Source organism: Carcharhinus amblyrhynchos, chromosome 6 (genome assembly GCF_965287045.1).
Source record: "Carcharhinus amblyrhynchos chromosome 6, sCarAmb.v2.hapA, whole genome shotgun sequence".
Lineage (NCBI taxonomy): Eukaryota > Metazoa > Chordata > Chondrichthyes > Carcharhiniformes > Carcharhinidae > Carcharhinus > Carcharhinus amblyrhynchos.
In genome coordinates, this window is record NC_137329.1 from 95,649,451 (window position 1) to 95,663,508 (window position 14,058).

Below are 14,058 nucleotides of genomic sequence, written 5' to 3' on the forward strand. Positions count from 1 at the left end.
ATGTGGAGACTTGTAGCCTGACCGTCTGTGACTGAAATCTCATGCTGAGTAAATTGAATAGGACAACACCTAAGCAGCAGGGTCTCGCAAAGGGCTTCTCAGCAACAATGCATTCTGAAGTGACACCTTTGAATGCTAACATAATGTGAATTGCCTCCAACTTGCAAGATGGAGCTCTCCATGACTGATTTTAACCCTCTGTGACCTGTTTTAACCTAGCACGTGCTGCTTCCATTATGAAATAAAAATTCCAGATGATGTTTTATCACAGTTGGGTAGATTGGCTTAACATTTGGCAAACATGGCCTTGAATAGGTGGTTTCATTAAAGTGGGATTAGTATCCAGTAATCTAATTAATATGTCTGTCTACACTGAAATGCTATGAAATCTGCAGGTATGAAATGAAGTCGATAAGAGTTATCTCCTGCCTTTTCTTCTTATTCTTGGAAATTACCCACACTTAACATGCTTATCCAACCCTCAGAACAGCAGGATATACATTTCAGTGATACTAGTCTACTCCTCCCTCAGAGAGGACTGGTCTGGTTACACTTCCCAGTATCTTTCTCACTTTTAAGCTATGTTGTCCCATGGTGCAACATATTAAATAAATCAAAAAGTATGTTACTGCACTGCCCAGGCTACATGTTAAGAGCACTTATCTGCTAAAAAGCCTTTTGCCATAAATACAGTTATTTAAAAAAATGAAATCACTTAACAGTATGGGAAATGCTTCATAAATAACATACTTTGGAGATATTGGCCAGGATTTTACAGGCCCGCCTGCCCGCCACGTGAATCGGAGCAGGTGAAGGGCAGAGCATAGGAAGGTCTGTTGACCTCAGGCGGGATTTTACAGCTTCAGGATGAGTGAGGCTGTAAAATCCTGCCCATATTTTGTCTTTGAAGCATATAATATGAAGCCTTCCCTGCCAAGATGTTGTATGTGTGGATTGCTCACATTTTCTGTCCATTTACTTGAATGTCACTTCCCAGTATGTACACAGTCACAAGAACTCCAATAGGGAATGCAGAAGAAACTTCTTTACCCAAATAGTGATGAGAATGTGGAACTCATTCCCAAAGAGTGTGACTGAGAGTATTAATGGGAAGCTAGGCAAGCATTTGAAGGAATCAGGAATAGATGATCACGATGGTAGATTTAAATGAGAAAAGATGGGAGGAGGCTGCCAGCATGGAATGATTGGGCCAAATGGCCAGTTTCAGTACCATATATCTTATGTCCAGACACTATATTATGTAATCCTGGGGATTACTACATACCAGCAAAGTAAAGGTGGAAAATTTACTCTTTGTATATTGAAAACCCTCTTTCCCTATTAATGATGTGCTTATTCCCCAGACCAGACAGTTGTGACATGTACCTGGAAGATATTATTAAACATCGATGGGAACTTGAGGAAGGGAGGCCGAACCCACTGAAAAACACCAAGTTCAAAGAATTACCCATTCGTCTACGTGTTGAGTTGTTGCACAGGTTATGTGACTACAGATTGGATGCAGATGACGTGTTTGATCTTTTAAAGGTATCATTTTAAATGAAGGGGTGGTTCTTAATTCACACTATGTACTGAAACTAACTACTTACAGAGCCAGTTTTCTCCTCTTATCTCATTTTCCCATTCTCTGAAGTCATTCACTCCTGCAGAGTGTCTCCCCGCCCCTCGCCCCTCAAATTCTTCACTCAAGAGATCGTTATTCCTTTATGAGCACAGATTGGAAGCATTGGCGCACCATTTGCAATTGTTCTGCATGAGTCATGACTTCTTAAAGCTCAACAGTAGCAAAAAAGTGGAAACATCCTGTTCAAATATCCTCCACACATTATAGCCCTCTGGATCTGCCACAACTCTATCAATCTTTCAGGCTGCTTATTAAAGCTGAGTCTGGGATTCTTCAACCCAAACCCACCTATGGATTTTTCATGTGCTCTCCCGTCATTGAATTTTGACAGCACACAAGAGAGAACAGTTGACCAATCAAGCTTGTGGCCGCTTTCTCAAAAATCCTTGAATCCTTTCTTTCTTTTCTAACATCCATTCACATTCCTTTTTGCAGTTATTATGGATTCTGCTCCCTCTTTGTTTTTGGTAAAGCATCACATATTTTCAATAGTCCCTCTGTAGTTTTAGGAAAGTTCAGACCCCTCTTGTTAAAATCTGTGCCTCCATAAATGCAAGTATGCTGGTTATAAGCTTAGTATTAACCAATGAAACTCCCTCATAATCTTGGTCATGTCTATCAGATCTTATATGCACCTTTGCTAAAACAGGAAGAGCTCTTTTAAAAAAGGTTAACACCCTTTCATTCTTGTCAGTTTAGTAAATCTTTCTACCTGTTCCACAATATTAACTGAGAGTCTGTGCTTTGGAATCCTCCAATTCTCTATGCTCTATTATTTCTTTTGGACAATTTATTTGTTCTCTTTGTGCTTGTGCATGGTGTGGTGGTGATTATGATTTGTCATGATGCCTGGTAGTTACTAACATATTTCAAAACACTTAATCATCTGTTATCTTTAAAATCAGATTGGTTTAGCAAGTCACTTGGACAGTGCTGGACAATATTGATGCATAGGTTGGTTTAGTAAGTCACTTGGGCAATACTGATGGGTGGAATTTGCTTAGGATTTTAAAGTGTACGACTTTTATATTTTGATTTGTTTGCGTGGGTTTCCTCCAGGTGCTCCAGTTTCCTCCCACAGTCCAGAGATGTGCGGGTTAGGTTGAGTGGCCATGCTAAATTGCCCCTTGGTGTCTGGATGATTAGCAGTATAAATACATGGGGTTAGGGAATAGGGCCTGGATGGGACTGTGGTCAGGGCAGACTCGATGAGCTGAATGGCCTCCTTCTGCATAGCTGTTCTTTGATTCCATGATTTGACTTGTGTCTTCATAGCGAGGGGGATTGAATATAAAAGTAGGGAGGTCTTGCTGCAGCTGTATAGGGCATTGGTGAGGCCGCAGCTGGAGTACTGTGTGCAGTTTTGGGCGCCGCACCTGCGCAAAGATATTTTGGCCTTGGAGGGAGTGCAGAGGAGGTTTACTAAGCTGATACCGGAGTTGAGGGAGTTGAGCTATGAGGAGAGGCTGAATAAACTAGGCTTGTACTCGTTAGAGTTTAGAAGAATGAGGGGAGATCTCATTGAGACGTATAAGATGATGAATGGGATGGATAGGATAGAGGTGGAGAGACTCTTCCCGCTCAAAAAAGACAGTAGGACTAGGGGGCACAGCCTCAAGATCAAGGGGGGGCGGTTTAGAACAGAGTTGAGGAGGAACTTCTTCACTCAAAGGGTGGTGAATCTCTGGAATTCTCTGCCCGTTGAAGTGGTGGAGGCTGCCTCGCTAACTATTTTTAAGAAGCAGGTTGATGGGTTTTTGATCAGAGAGGGGATTAAGGGGTATGGGGAGAGGGCGGGAAAGTGGAACTGAGCCACGACAGATCAGCCATGATCTTAATGAATGGCGGGGCAGGCTCGAAGGGCCAGATGGCCTACTCCTGCTCCTATTTCTTATGTTCTTATGTTCTTCTATTTATCAGGGTCTGGATGCTGATAATTTACGAGTAGAACCGTTAGGAGAAGATGCCTTTGGAGCAACCTACTGGTATTTCTATGGTACTCGTTTATATAAGGAGGGACCATCTTTCACACTGGAGAAAAATCAAGCAGAAGAAATGTAAGAATTATTCTGTATTTTGTTTACATAAGTTGAGCCGTGTGTTTGTTTGTATATGTGTGTTTTGATTGGATTAAAACTTGCATTCTTTCTGAAAGTGGGCTTTGGTGAAACAGATGCAGTTTCCGAGCGTGTGGTGGAACCAACCTGTGCAGTCATTGCATCTGCTGAGAATGCATTGATTTTTAATTAAATAACATGCAGCAAAGATGATCCAAATGTGACAAGAAATCGAAATAACCTTTTTGAAATAATCGAGATGTTAGGAGGAATTGTGCACATAGGATTTTATACACTGATGTAATGAGATCAAATTTCTTACATTATGGTTGCACTGAAGTCTATGCATTCTGGTACATATGGGCAAGAAAATGTCAGTGCCAATGTTAATAGTAATTTTTTTAATTTTGCAGGGAAAATGGAAAATTAAGCACCTGTAGTTCCACTTACAAACTGATAGAGTTGAAACCTAAAAAGAGAGGCCGACCATCAAAACGGAAAAAACTGGAAGATATTTATTTAGCAGCCATGAGGTGAGTTATTTCACATTTACTGTAAATGGTGCATTGGATACTGGATCAAGTGTAGCTGAGTCATTCTGATCTATCTCCAGCACAGAAATAGAAACCTGCTCACTTCAATTCGATAGTTAGGAAGTTGTCAAAGCAGAGTTATTAATTCAGAACTATAAATTCATTAACTTAGAGCTATGATTAGCATTACAAGAAAATCGCAAAAATGAACATTAAGCCTAAAAATGTGGAAAACTGAAAGACGTTATTGAAAGGTATTTTTCAGATCACCTTTATGTTGAAGGCACATTGTTGCAACTTAGCATTTGTTAAGTCACCCCTGCCTCAAGCATGTTTTGAAAGTGCTATGATTATTGCAAGCACTGGAAGTGACGTACACAACATTACATGTTCCTCCTTTTCATATAAAAAAAACACGGTGTAATTTCCAACAATTTGACTTGATTTATTATTGTCACATGTATTGTTTCTTGTGCGCTGTACAGACAAAGCATACCGTTCATAGAGTACATGGGGAGAAGAAAAGGAGAGAGTGCAGAATGTAGTGTTACAGTTATAGCTAGGATGTAGAGAAAGATCAACTTAATATAAGGTAGGTCCATTTAAAAGTCTGATGGCAGCAGGGAAGAAGCTGTTCTCGAGTTGGTTGGTAGGTGATCTCCGACTTTTGTATCTTTTTCCCGCTGGAAGAAGGTGGAAGACAGAACGTCCGGGGTGCATGGGGTCCTTGATTATGCTGGCTGCTTTTCCGAGGCAGTGGGAAGTGTAGGCAGAGTCAATGGATGGGAGGCTAGTTTGAGTGATGGGCTGGGCTACATTCACGACCTTTTGTAGTTTTGTACGGTCTTGGTCAGAGCAGGAGCCTTACCAAGCTGAGATGCAACCAGAAAGATTGCTTTCTTTCTGTGAACATTGCTTTCAGTTTCTCTTATTTTCTGCTTTTTCTATCTCTCATTTCTTTATTTCTCTCTTTCTCTTGCTCTTTTTTCTCAGTATCTATTTATTTCCATCTCTGTCTTTCTCACTCAATGCTTTGTCACTCAGAGTGCACACCCACCATTCTTTTTGTTCATTTTGTCATACCCCTGCTTGCCAGACCCCTTTCCAAATAGCACTGCTCCTACTGTGTTCCTCATCTCAGGATCACTGCTCTACTCTGTGCCAAAAGATCAGAACCTGGGGCAAGTGATGCTACCAGGACTTAATGGTTTGAGTTATAAGGAGAGGCTGGATAGACTGGGACTTTTTTCTCTGGAACGTAGAAGACTGAGGGGTAATCTTATTGAGGTCTATAAAATAATGAGGGGCGTAGATCAGCTAGATAGTCAATATCTTTTCCCAAAGGTCGGGCAGTCTAAAACTAGAGGGCATTGGTTTAAGGTGAGAGGAGAGGGGTACAAAAGTGTCCAGGGGGCAATTTTTTCACAGAGGGTGATGAGTGTTTGGAACAAGCTGCCAAAGATAGTATTTGGGGCGGGTACAATTTTGGCTTTTAAAATGCATTTAGACAGTTACATGGGTAAGATGGATAGAGAGGGATATGGGCCAAATGCAGGCAATTGGGATTAGCTTCAGGGTTTTAAAAAAGGCGGCCGGGTCAAGTTGGGCCAAAGGGCCTGATTCCATGCTGTAAACCTCTATGACTTTATGATTAATTCACAGTGATTTTGACCTGTAACCAAAGGCAGTACTCCAGTTCGCCATCTCAAAATAAAGAGATTGACATCTATCTGTACCTACACAAAAATGTAGCTTAAGTTTAAAACAAAATGCTTATATTAACTCTTGACTGTGCCCTCAATGCTGCCCCAGATGACCTATTGTGCAGAACTTCACATAGTTAAAAATATTTCTCAACCCTTCCCATCATAAATGAATGCTGTGCAGGAATGGGGAACTGATATTCCAGGCAGGGTGTCGAAATTTGCTGATGACACCAAGATTGGGGGAAAGGCAAATTGTGCGGAGGGTGTGGAGAGTCTGCAGAAGGATCTAGATAGGCTGGGCGAATGGGCCAGGAAATGGCAAATGGAATTTAATGTTGGCAAGTGTGAGGTGGTCCACTTTGGTAGGAAGAATGGTAGGAAGGACTATTACTTACGTGGCGAAAAACTGCAGCAGGCGACGGTGCAGAGGGACCTCGGGGTCCTTGTGCATGAGTCGCAAAAACCCAGCTTGCAGGTGCAGCAGGTGGTCAGGAAGGCGAATGGGATGCTGGCCTTCATAGCGAGGGGGATTGAATATAAAAGTAGGGAGGTCTTGCTGCAGCTGTATAGGGCATTGGTGAGGCCGCAGCTGGAGTACTGTGTGCAGTTTTGGGCGCCGCACCTGCGCAAGGATATTTTGGCCCTGGAGGGAGTGCAGAGGAGGTTTACTAGGCTGATACCGGAGTTGAGGGGGTTGAGCTATGAGGAGAGGCTGAATAAACTAGGCTTGTACTCGCTAGAGTTTAGAAGAATGAGGGGAGATCTCATTGAGACGTATAAGATGATGAATGGGATGGATAGGATAGAGGTGGAGAGACTCTTCCTGCTCAAAAAAGACAGTAGGACTAGGGGGCACAGCCTCAAGATAAAGGGGAGGCGGTTTCGAACAGAGTTGAGGAGGAACTTCTTCACTCAAAGGGTGGTGAATCTCTGGAATTCTCTGCCCGTTGAAGTGGTGGAGGCTGCCTCGCTAAATATTTTTAAGAAGCGGGTTGATGGGTTTTTGATAAGAGAGGGGATTAAGGGTTATGGGGAGAGGGCGGGAAAGTGGAACTGAGCCACAACAGATCAGCCATGATCTTATTGAATGGCGGGGCAGGCTCGAAGGGCTAGATGGCCTACTCCTGCTCCTATTTCTTATGTTCTTATGTTCTTATGTATAACAGATTTCCCTGACCCATTAGCAGGGGCTTATCATATGGGGGTAAAGATTTCCTTCTGCTTGTCATTATGTGTTTTATATTCTTATTTACAACTTTGCAATAGATAGTGAAAAGAGGAAATCTTCCCTACGGAGATAGCTTGTGCTGGAGTTCAGAATGATACATTAAACTGAAGGGTATAAGATACATGGGGCTTCTGCGAGTAAGTTTTCAGTTTGAATGGTATTTTACAGTGAATCCAAAATTGTAACCCGAGAAGTGCCTCCTATAGAAGACTTGCGACAAGGATACAAAAGTCAGGGTAAGCAAACTATGTATTTTTAAGCCTGTGCTCTCTTGCTTTGTATGGATATTTTTATTATCATCGAGTGTCTTTCACGCTACATATTAAACTGATGCTGATATGTTACCAATACCCTGTGAACAAATACTAGGAAAGAAAACCATTAATATCGATGGCTTGGGAAGTTTAATTTAGAACTTATAGCGGGATGTCACAATGGCTTTGAGCACAGAGATATTAAGCGAAGGCTGGACGAATGTTTAAAGCTGGGTCTGATCCTTTTCTTGCCCAAATCGTATCGTGCTGGATGTCCTTCACAGAGGCTGTGGAGTCATCTTCAGGGGTAAGACAAGTGCAGGAGAGGCATGGCACTGTGGCATAGTGTTTTGCATTGCTGCCTCACAGCTCCAGGGACCGAGGTTCAATTCCAGCCTCGGATCACAATCTGTGTGGAGTTTGCACATTCTCCCCGTGTCTACGTCAGTTTGCTTTGGTTGCTCCGGTTTCCTCTCACACTCCAAAAATGTGCAGGTTAGGTTGTTTGGCGAAGCTAAGTTACCCTTTAGTGTCCCTGGATGTGTAGGTTAGAGGGATTAATGGGGTAAATGTTGTAGGCATAGAACCTGGGGGATTGATGTCAGTGCAGACTCGATAGGACAAATGGCCTACTTCTGCACTGTAGAATTTCTGTGATTCTAATAGTCAAAGGTGGAAGTGTGTGGGTTTTGCCAGCTGCACTAATACCAAAAATTTACAGACAAAAAGGGGTGGCATGGTGGTGCAATGGTTAGCACTGCTGCCTTACTACACCGGGGACCCAGGTTCAATTCCAGCCTGCGTCACTGTCTGTGTGGGGTTTGCAAGTTATCACCATATCTGCGTTGATTTCCTCCGGATGCTCCAGTTTCCTTCCACAGTACAAAGATGTGTGGGTTAGGTGGATTGGCCATGCTAAACTATCCCTTAGTGTCGGGGGATTAGCAGGATAAATACATGGGGTTACGGGAATAAGGCCTGGGTGGGATCGGTGTAGGCTCAATAGGCCAAATGACCTCTTTCCGCACTGTAGGGATTCTATGATTCTTGCACTTAGCTTGCTGTACCACCAGTGTGTTTGGTGTGTGAATTCAAGCTTTCACACCACTTCCATGTAACTCTTGTAGTTATTTGTTCAACCAGCAAGAGATCCAAGGGAATAATCTCCAGTTTCAGTCATTTTACTACATTTTGGACACCATGTAGCAACACTGTTTCAAAGTTGTTAAAGATTTATTTGTGCATGGAGGAATTTACTTACACATTCTTCGATATGAAGGGGCAGCCCCACAGTCCCTGCCATCGCGTTTGAACGGATGGTTTCCAGGCTATGATTATGCACCATAGAATCTTGAGAAAATGGTGAATAATTTGTTAGGAGGTCACTCTCTCTCGTGCTATTCACATATCCTCGGAACTAGAACTTGTAAGCAGAGGAAAATCGACCCCTCCCCTACGCCCAAGATACAATTCAAATAACATGAGATTTTTAAAAAATGATTTGTGGATTATCCTTCCTCTGAGCCTTATTTTGTACAACTGTTGTAAAGATCCAAGCTGGCTCTATATCGGGCCTGGGAATTGCAGGGAAAGTGATATCAAATCCTGTTCACAGCCATTACTTAGTTGTTCACAGTGGCTCCTAATTCAGATGTTGAAGATTCAAAATGGTGCTCTTTCAGCGGGCAACACAAAAGTAAGTTTTTCATTTGCTGTTGCCCTATGTTCTTTCAAAGAAAGCAGCTGGAGAGGGGGAAAGGTATCAAACCCGTTCTGACAGCCACGAAGGCCAAGGAGACTTCCTGGAGTACAGGCTTATTAAGTGAGAGGCAACTCGGCCAATGGGAAGCAGGCCAGAAAGGCTGTAACTCTATCTGGACTGGAGTTGTAGGACCTGAGGTGAAGACTACCTGACTATAAGATATGAGGGCAGCCTTTTCCTTTGATGCACAATAAAGGGTTGGTGATAGGAGCTGGTGGTTGGCTGAGTTACTACAATACCCATCACTTGAAATCACATGATTTTTGGCTGCTGCCCACACAATGAGCCAAGTGGCCTCTCCTGTAAACTTTCTATGATTCTAAGACTACATATGATGACTCATTAGAACAGTTTGATCTAGGTAACATAGTGGGGCTACTTTTCAATGAAACAGGATATTCTCTAGTAGTAAGGTCTTCAGAGCATGGCAAGGGTGGTTTTCATTAGATAAGGCTGAAAAATAAAGCAAAATATATTAATTTTGAACCTGTCCATTTTGGAATCATAGCATCCAAACTCTGCAGAAGGAGACCAGTCGGCCCATTGAGCCTGCACCAACAATAATCCCACCCAGGCCCTATACCCGTAACCACACATATTTACCCTACTGGTCCCCTGACACTAAGTGGCAATTTAGCATGGCCAATCAACCTCGCCCACATATCTTTGGAGTGTGAGAGGAAACCTTCGCAGACGCGGGGAGAGCGTTCAAACTCCACACAGACAGTCGCCCAAGGCCAGGATTGAACCCGGCTCCCTGGTGCTGAGGCAGCAGTGCTAAGTACTATACCACCCCAGGCATTATTTTTATTGATCAGTAAAATGTTCACTGTACTTCTCCTCTAATTCAGGAAGGATCATACTTGTTGGGATGACTATTTTAAACATGCCGCATGTGTTGGGCTGTATTTTATTACTTGAGCTTTTCCCTTCCAGATCCCTTGAAAACCCCTGGAAGTTGTGGCACCTGGGAGCTGGTGTGTCAGACAGAGGAGGAATGGAGGAAATTAACAGATGGCCTCCAGACAAACACTTCTCTTAAAGAAAGGCAGCTGCATGCAACTCTCACTGAAGACTTCCTCCCTGAAATTTGCAACATGATTGCTCACAAGGTGAGTTGACACAATCTCATGCTTCATAGCAGTTCCCCAGAATTTTGCCCAGAATAATACAAGTTATATAAGGTACTGTCAAGAACTTACTTAAAACTTTACAGCTTTATTTCCTTTAACTGGAAAACCGCATCTTAAAAGTGATTTACCATTGGGAAATGAGAATAATCTATTCAGAGCACATGATATTTTATGTATCGTTTATTAAGTTGTACAAAATCTCTTGTTTGACAGCTGGTAAACAAGCTTTGAGAATAGAAACGCAGAAATGTAACTGTGGAAAGCATTATAACTTTAAAAACACTCATCCCCAGAATGTTACTAACATTTTTTTCCACAGTGCCCTCGCAGCCTGCTTCCTGTGGTGAAACACTGGTGCTTAAATCGACTATTAAGAGTGACCTCTTAGTCTTTGGCTGATTAGTTATATGCTACTTTGTGACAATAGGTCAGCTGTCAAGATTGCACATGAGGTATTTAAGCAAATGTAATATAAAGCAAACTTCCAGAAGAAAACAATTACTGCCCTTTACATAAGCATGAGCTGCCCAGTAGCAGAATAGGTAAGCATCACATTAACCCCACTGCTGGCAGTTCAGGTCTCAGTTCAACTTCATTGCTCCTGTGATCTGAGCCATTTAGCTATACGGCTCCCTTCATTCTATATATAATTTGCTATCTAAGCCTACAGCTTTCAGGATTGCCCCAGGTAGATATGCAGTGGTGGTGCTGACAAAAGCTGTGGAAGAGGCTAAAATCAGTTTGCTTGATCTCATCATGTTGAGAATGTTTTCGGGGCAGAATGGGAAAGATGGACTAAGAAGAAATGGTGTAAAGTTAATGGAACATTTCATTAAATCTAATTCTGTTCTTATCCAATATGGTTACGAAGCATATTTAGTGTGGAGTACAGTTTCTCTAACAAAAGCTTTATTTGTTCTATATTGGGTTCTAGCGGTGCTTTACTTACCTATAAAGGATATTGTTTTGATCCTTGTCTCATTTTAGATCAGATTCTGTGTGTTGCAAGAGTATTTCAGCATGGAAGCAAACTCTTTCAACTTGTTACTTCATCAAAACTGAGTAAATCAGCACGAATCTTGACTTTTCTAAGCCAGTTTCAAACTTCAACCAGGGGATAAACCAATAAATTCCTCGTCAAAGTCAACAGTTATATTAATTCCAGATTTCCAAACTCTGCCCTTTTGGAAGAAATGCAAATTCAAAGTATTGCCTCCTGTTGAAAAAGGTGGGGTGAAAATTGGATATTGCTAGTTTCTCAGTTGCTTTGGCCCAGACAGCCCAGGTCTGATTATTGGGCCTCATTACTGGATGCAGGATGTCCCACTGATACATTTGGCATTTTTCTAGTTTCAGACATGAAAAGCAGAAGCAAAATGTACCAATTTACACCAAAATTTCTTCTTTAAAATCATTTTGCCAACCAGCATAATGGTGACTTTGAAAAACCAAATGAGAGGGTTGCAGTCCAGGAAGCTGCTATGTAAACAGAAACCCCTTGGATTCCACGATTGAGCGCTGGGCAATATTAAATGATCAAGGCTTGGGGCCAAGACTGCTAAAATCTTCCTGGTTTTGTGAGTTTTCCTTCCAGACATAACTGTTGAATTTGATTGTTATTTCATACATAAGTAAATCTTGTGATTCTACAATTTGATTTTTAATTTTTATAAAACTTCTACTGTAACCATTTATAAAATATCTTTAACAAAACAGATCTTAGCTAATTGACTAACAAACTGTAGAGTGAGTACAGAGAAAACCAGCAAGAACAATAGCTGAAATTAGATTGCATTAACATTGTAACTGTAAAGTTAGTACTGATATGGTTTGATTTCCATTGCCTTTGAGTAGTTATTGCGTAATTCAGTGAAATCATAGGAACTCTGCAGTGCAAAAGAGGCCACACGGACAACAATCCTACCCCAGGCCGTATCCCCACAACCCCAAACATTTAGCATGACCAATCAACCTAACCCGCACATCTTTGGACTGTGGGAGGAAACCGGAGTAATCAGAGGAACCCATGCAGACTTGGGGAGAATGTACAAACTCCACACAGGCAGTGACCCAAGCCAAGAATCAAACCCAGGTCCCTGAAGTTGTGAGGCAGCAGTGCTAACCACTGTACTAACAGGAGTTGCTATGTTACAGCAGCCTTAGAATTCCTATTTACAAAGATAGTTGGGGGTTACTCATTGTGAAGAAAAATATGATGTTTTTTTTAATATTCTTGAAGGACTAGATCTTTACAAAGTATATTCAGAATGGATAACGAAGTGAGCCCCGTGCATCTTTGGGCTGTGGCAGGATACTGGAGCACCCAGAGGAAACCCACGCAGACACAAAGAGAACATGCAGACTCAGAACAACAGAGTTGCTGAAACAGATCAAATGCCTTTAATCAAAAGATTCAAACAGACCATGAATTTCCAGATAAGATCCAGGTGAGCTGAAACAAATACCCCTTTGGTCTCTTAGAAGTATTTTCACAGCCCAGCAACCAAGTCTTATGGCTAAGGAGCTGCTTTGTGGAGGTTCTTTATAAAAATTCATCCTGGGTGTCTCTGGTACAGTTGGCATTTATTATCTACGCCTCTCTACGTGGAGCGATCTTTTTGCCAACCAGGATAATGAAGTGAGCCCAGAGGAAGTGCCTGGAAAGTACAGGAGTCAGATTGGATACCAGATCGTAGTTTTTATCTCCATGTTGTGTAGTTCTTTTGTATAGATTACTGATGGATATATTATCGATAGATATAGAATCAAGAGGATTTGGCAAGTTCCTGGAGGCAGTTATTGGGACACAGCAGGTAGATTTATTAGGTCAAAGGAGAGCAGTTTTGATTGTTGGAGGTCAATTATTAGAGTCCTAAGACTACAAGTGTTATTCGCAACAATGTACAAGGCCACTTCCACTGCTCCATCATTGAGCTTCCCTCCTTCCTTGGCTTTGAAGATCATTTGCAATTCCTCCGTTAACAATGCAGTCCATATCGGTATTAAAGCAGAAGCTGGGCTTCACTGAGGTTTGGGCAATGAAGGGCATGTAAGATTGACATCTACACAAGTGCCAGGCAATGACCATTTCCATTGAGAGAGCTTAACCAATGCCTGTTGGCTTCAAGCCATGATTATTGCAGAGTCCCTGACCATCGAAACCCCTAGTGTTATCGACCAGAAACCCAGCTACATAAATGATGTGGTTATGAGGCAGATCAGAGACTTTCTAGGGTTGAGTGGCTCACTTGAAAGAGGTAAGCTCAGTGAGAAGAAATGCAGCTCAGTGAAAATAAAGAATTTCACCGTGGTGTGGACGACCTATCCACCACCTACAAAGACACAAATCAAGAATGGAATGGAATACTACACGGCTGAAATAACAGCAGAGAAGCTCCACAATGTCCAGGACGTATCAGTTAGCTTGATTGACATCTCATCCAATAGAGTGAATTTGCACTCCCTCTACCACTGGAGTACTGTAGCTGCACTGTTTACTATCTACAGGGTGCACATCAGCGAAGCTTCTTTGACAGCATCCTTCAAATCCATTCCCTTTGGAACAAGGAAACAAGTGCGTGGAAATGTCATCTCCAGATTTCTGTCCTAATTTACACACCATCCTGATTTTATTCAAATTCATTGAACTCTGCACCTAACTGCATTGTGTGATAGTGCTGCGTTTGGAAAAGAAAGTGCACTGCTATTCGCTCCACATAGAGAGGCATGGATAATAAATG

General features: G+C 42.1%; 1 protein-coding gene across 1 annotated transcript in view; it reads left to right on the forward strand.

Moving 5' to 3' along the window:
• LOC145344365 (chromatin remodeling regulator CECR2-like) overlaps positions 1–14,058 on the forward strand; it is a 77,585-nt gene that overhangs the window by 15,907 nt on the left and 47,620 nt on the right. Inside the window, exons 3-7 of the mRNA XM_080191491.1 lie at positions 1,365–1,548; positions 3,566–3,702; positions 4,116–4,235; positions 7,338–7,405; positions 10,122–10,297. Coding sequence (XP_080047617.1) covers positions 1,365–1,548; positions 3,566–3,702; positions 4,116–4,235; positions 7,338–7,405; positions 10,122–10,297 — 685 coding nt within the window. The remainder of the gene's footprint in view (positions 1–1,364; positions 1,549–3,565; positions 3,703–4,115; positions 4,236–7,337; positions 7,406–10,121; positions 10,298–14,058) is intronic.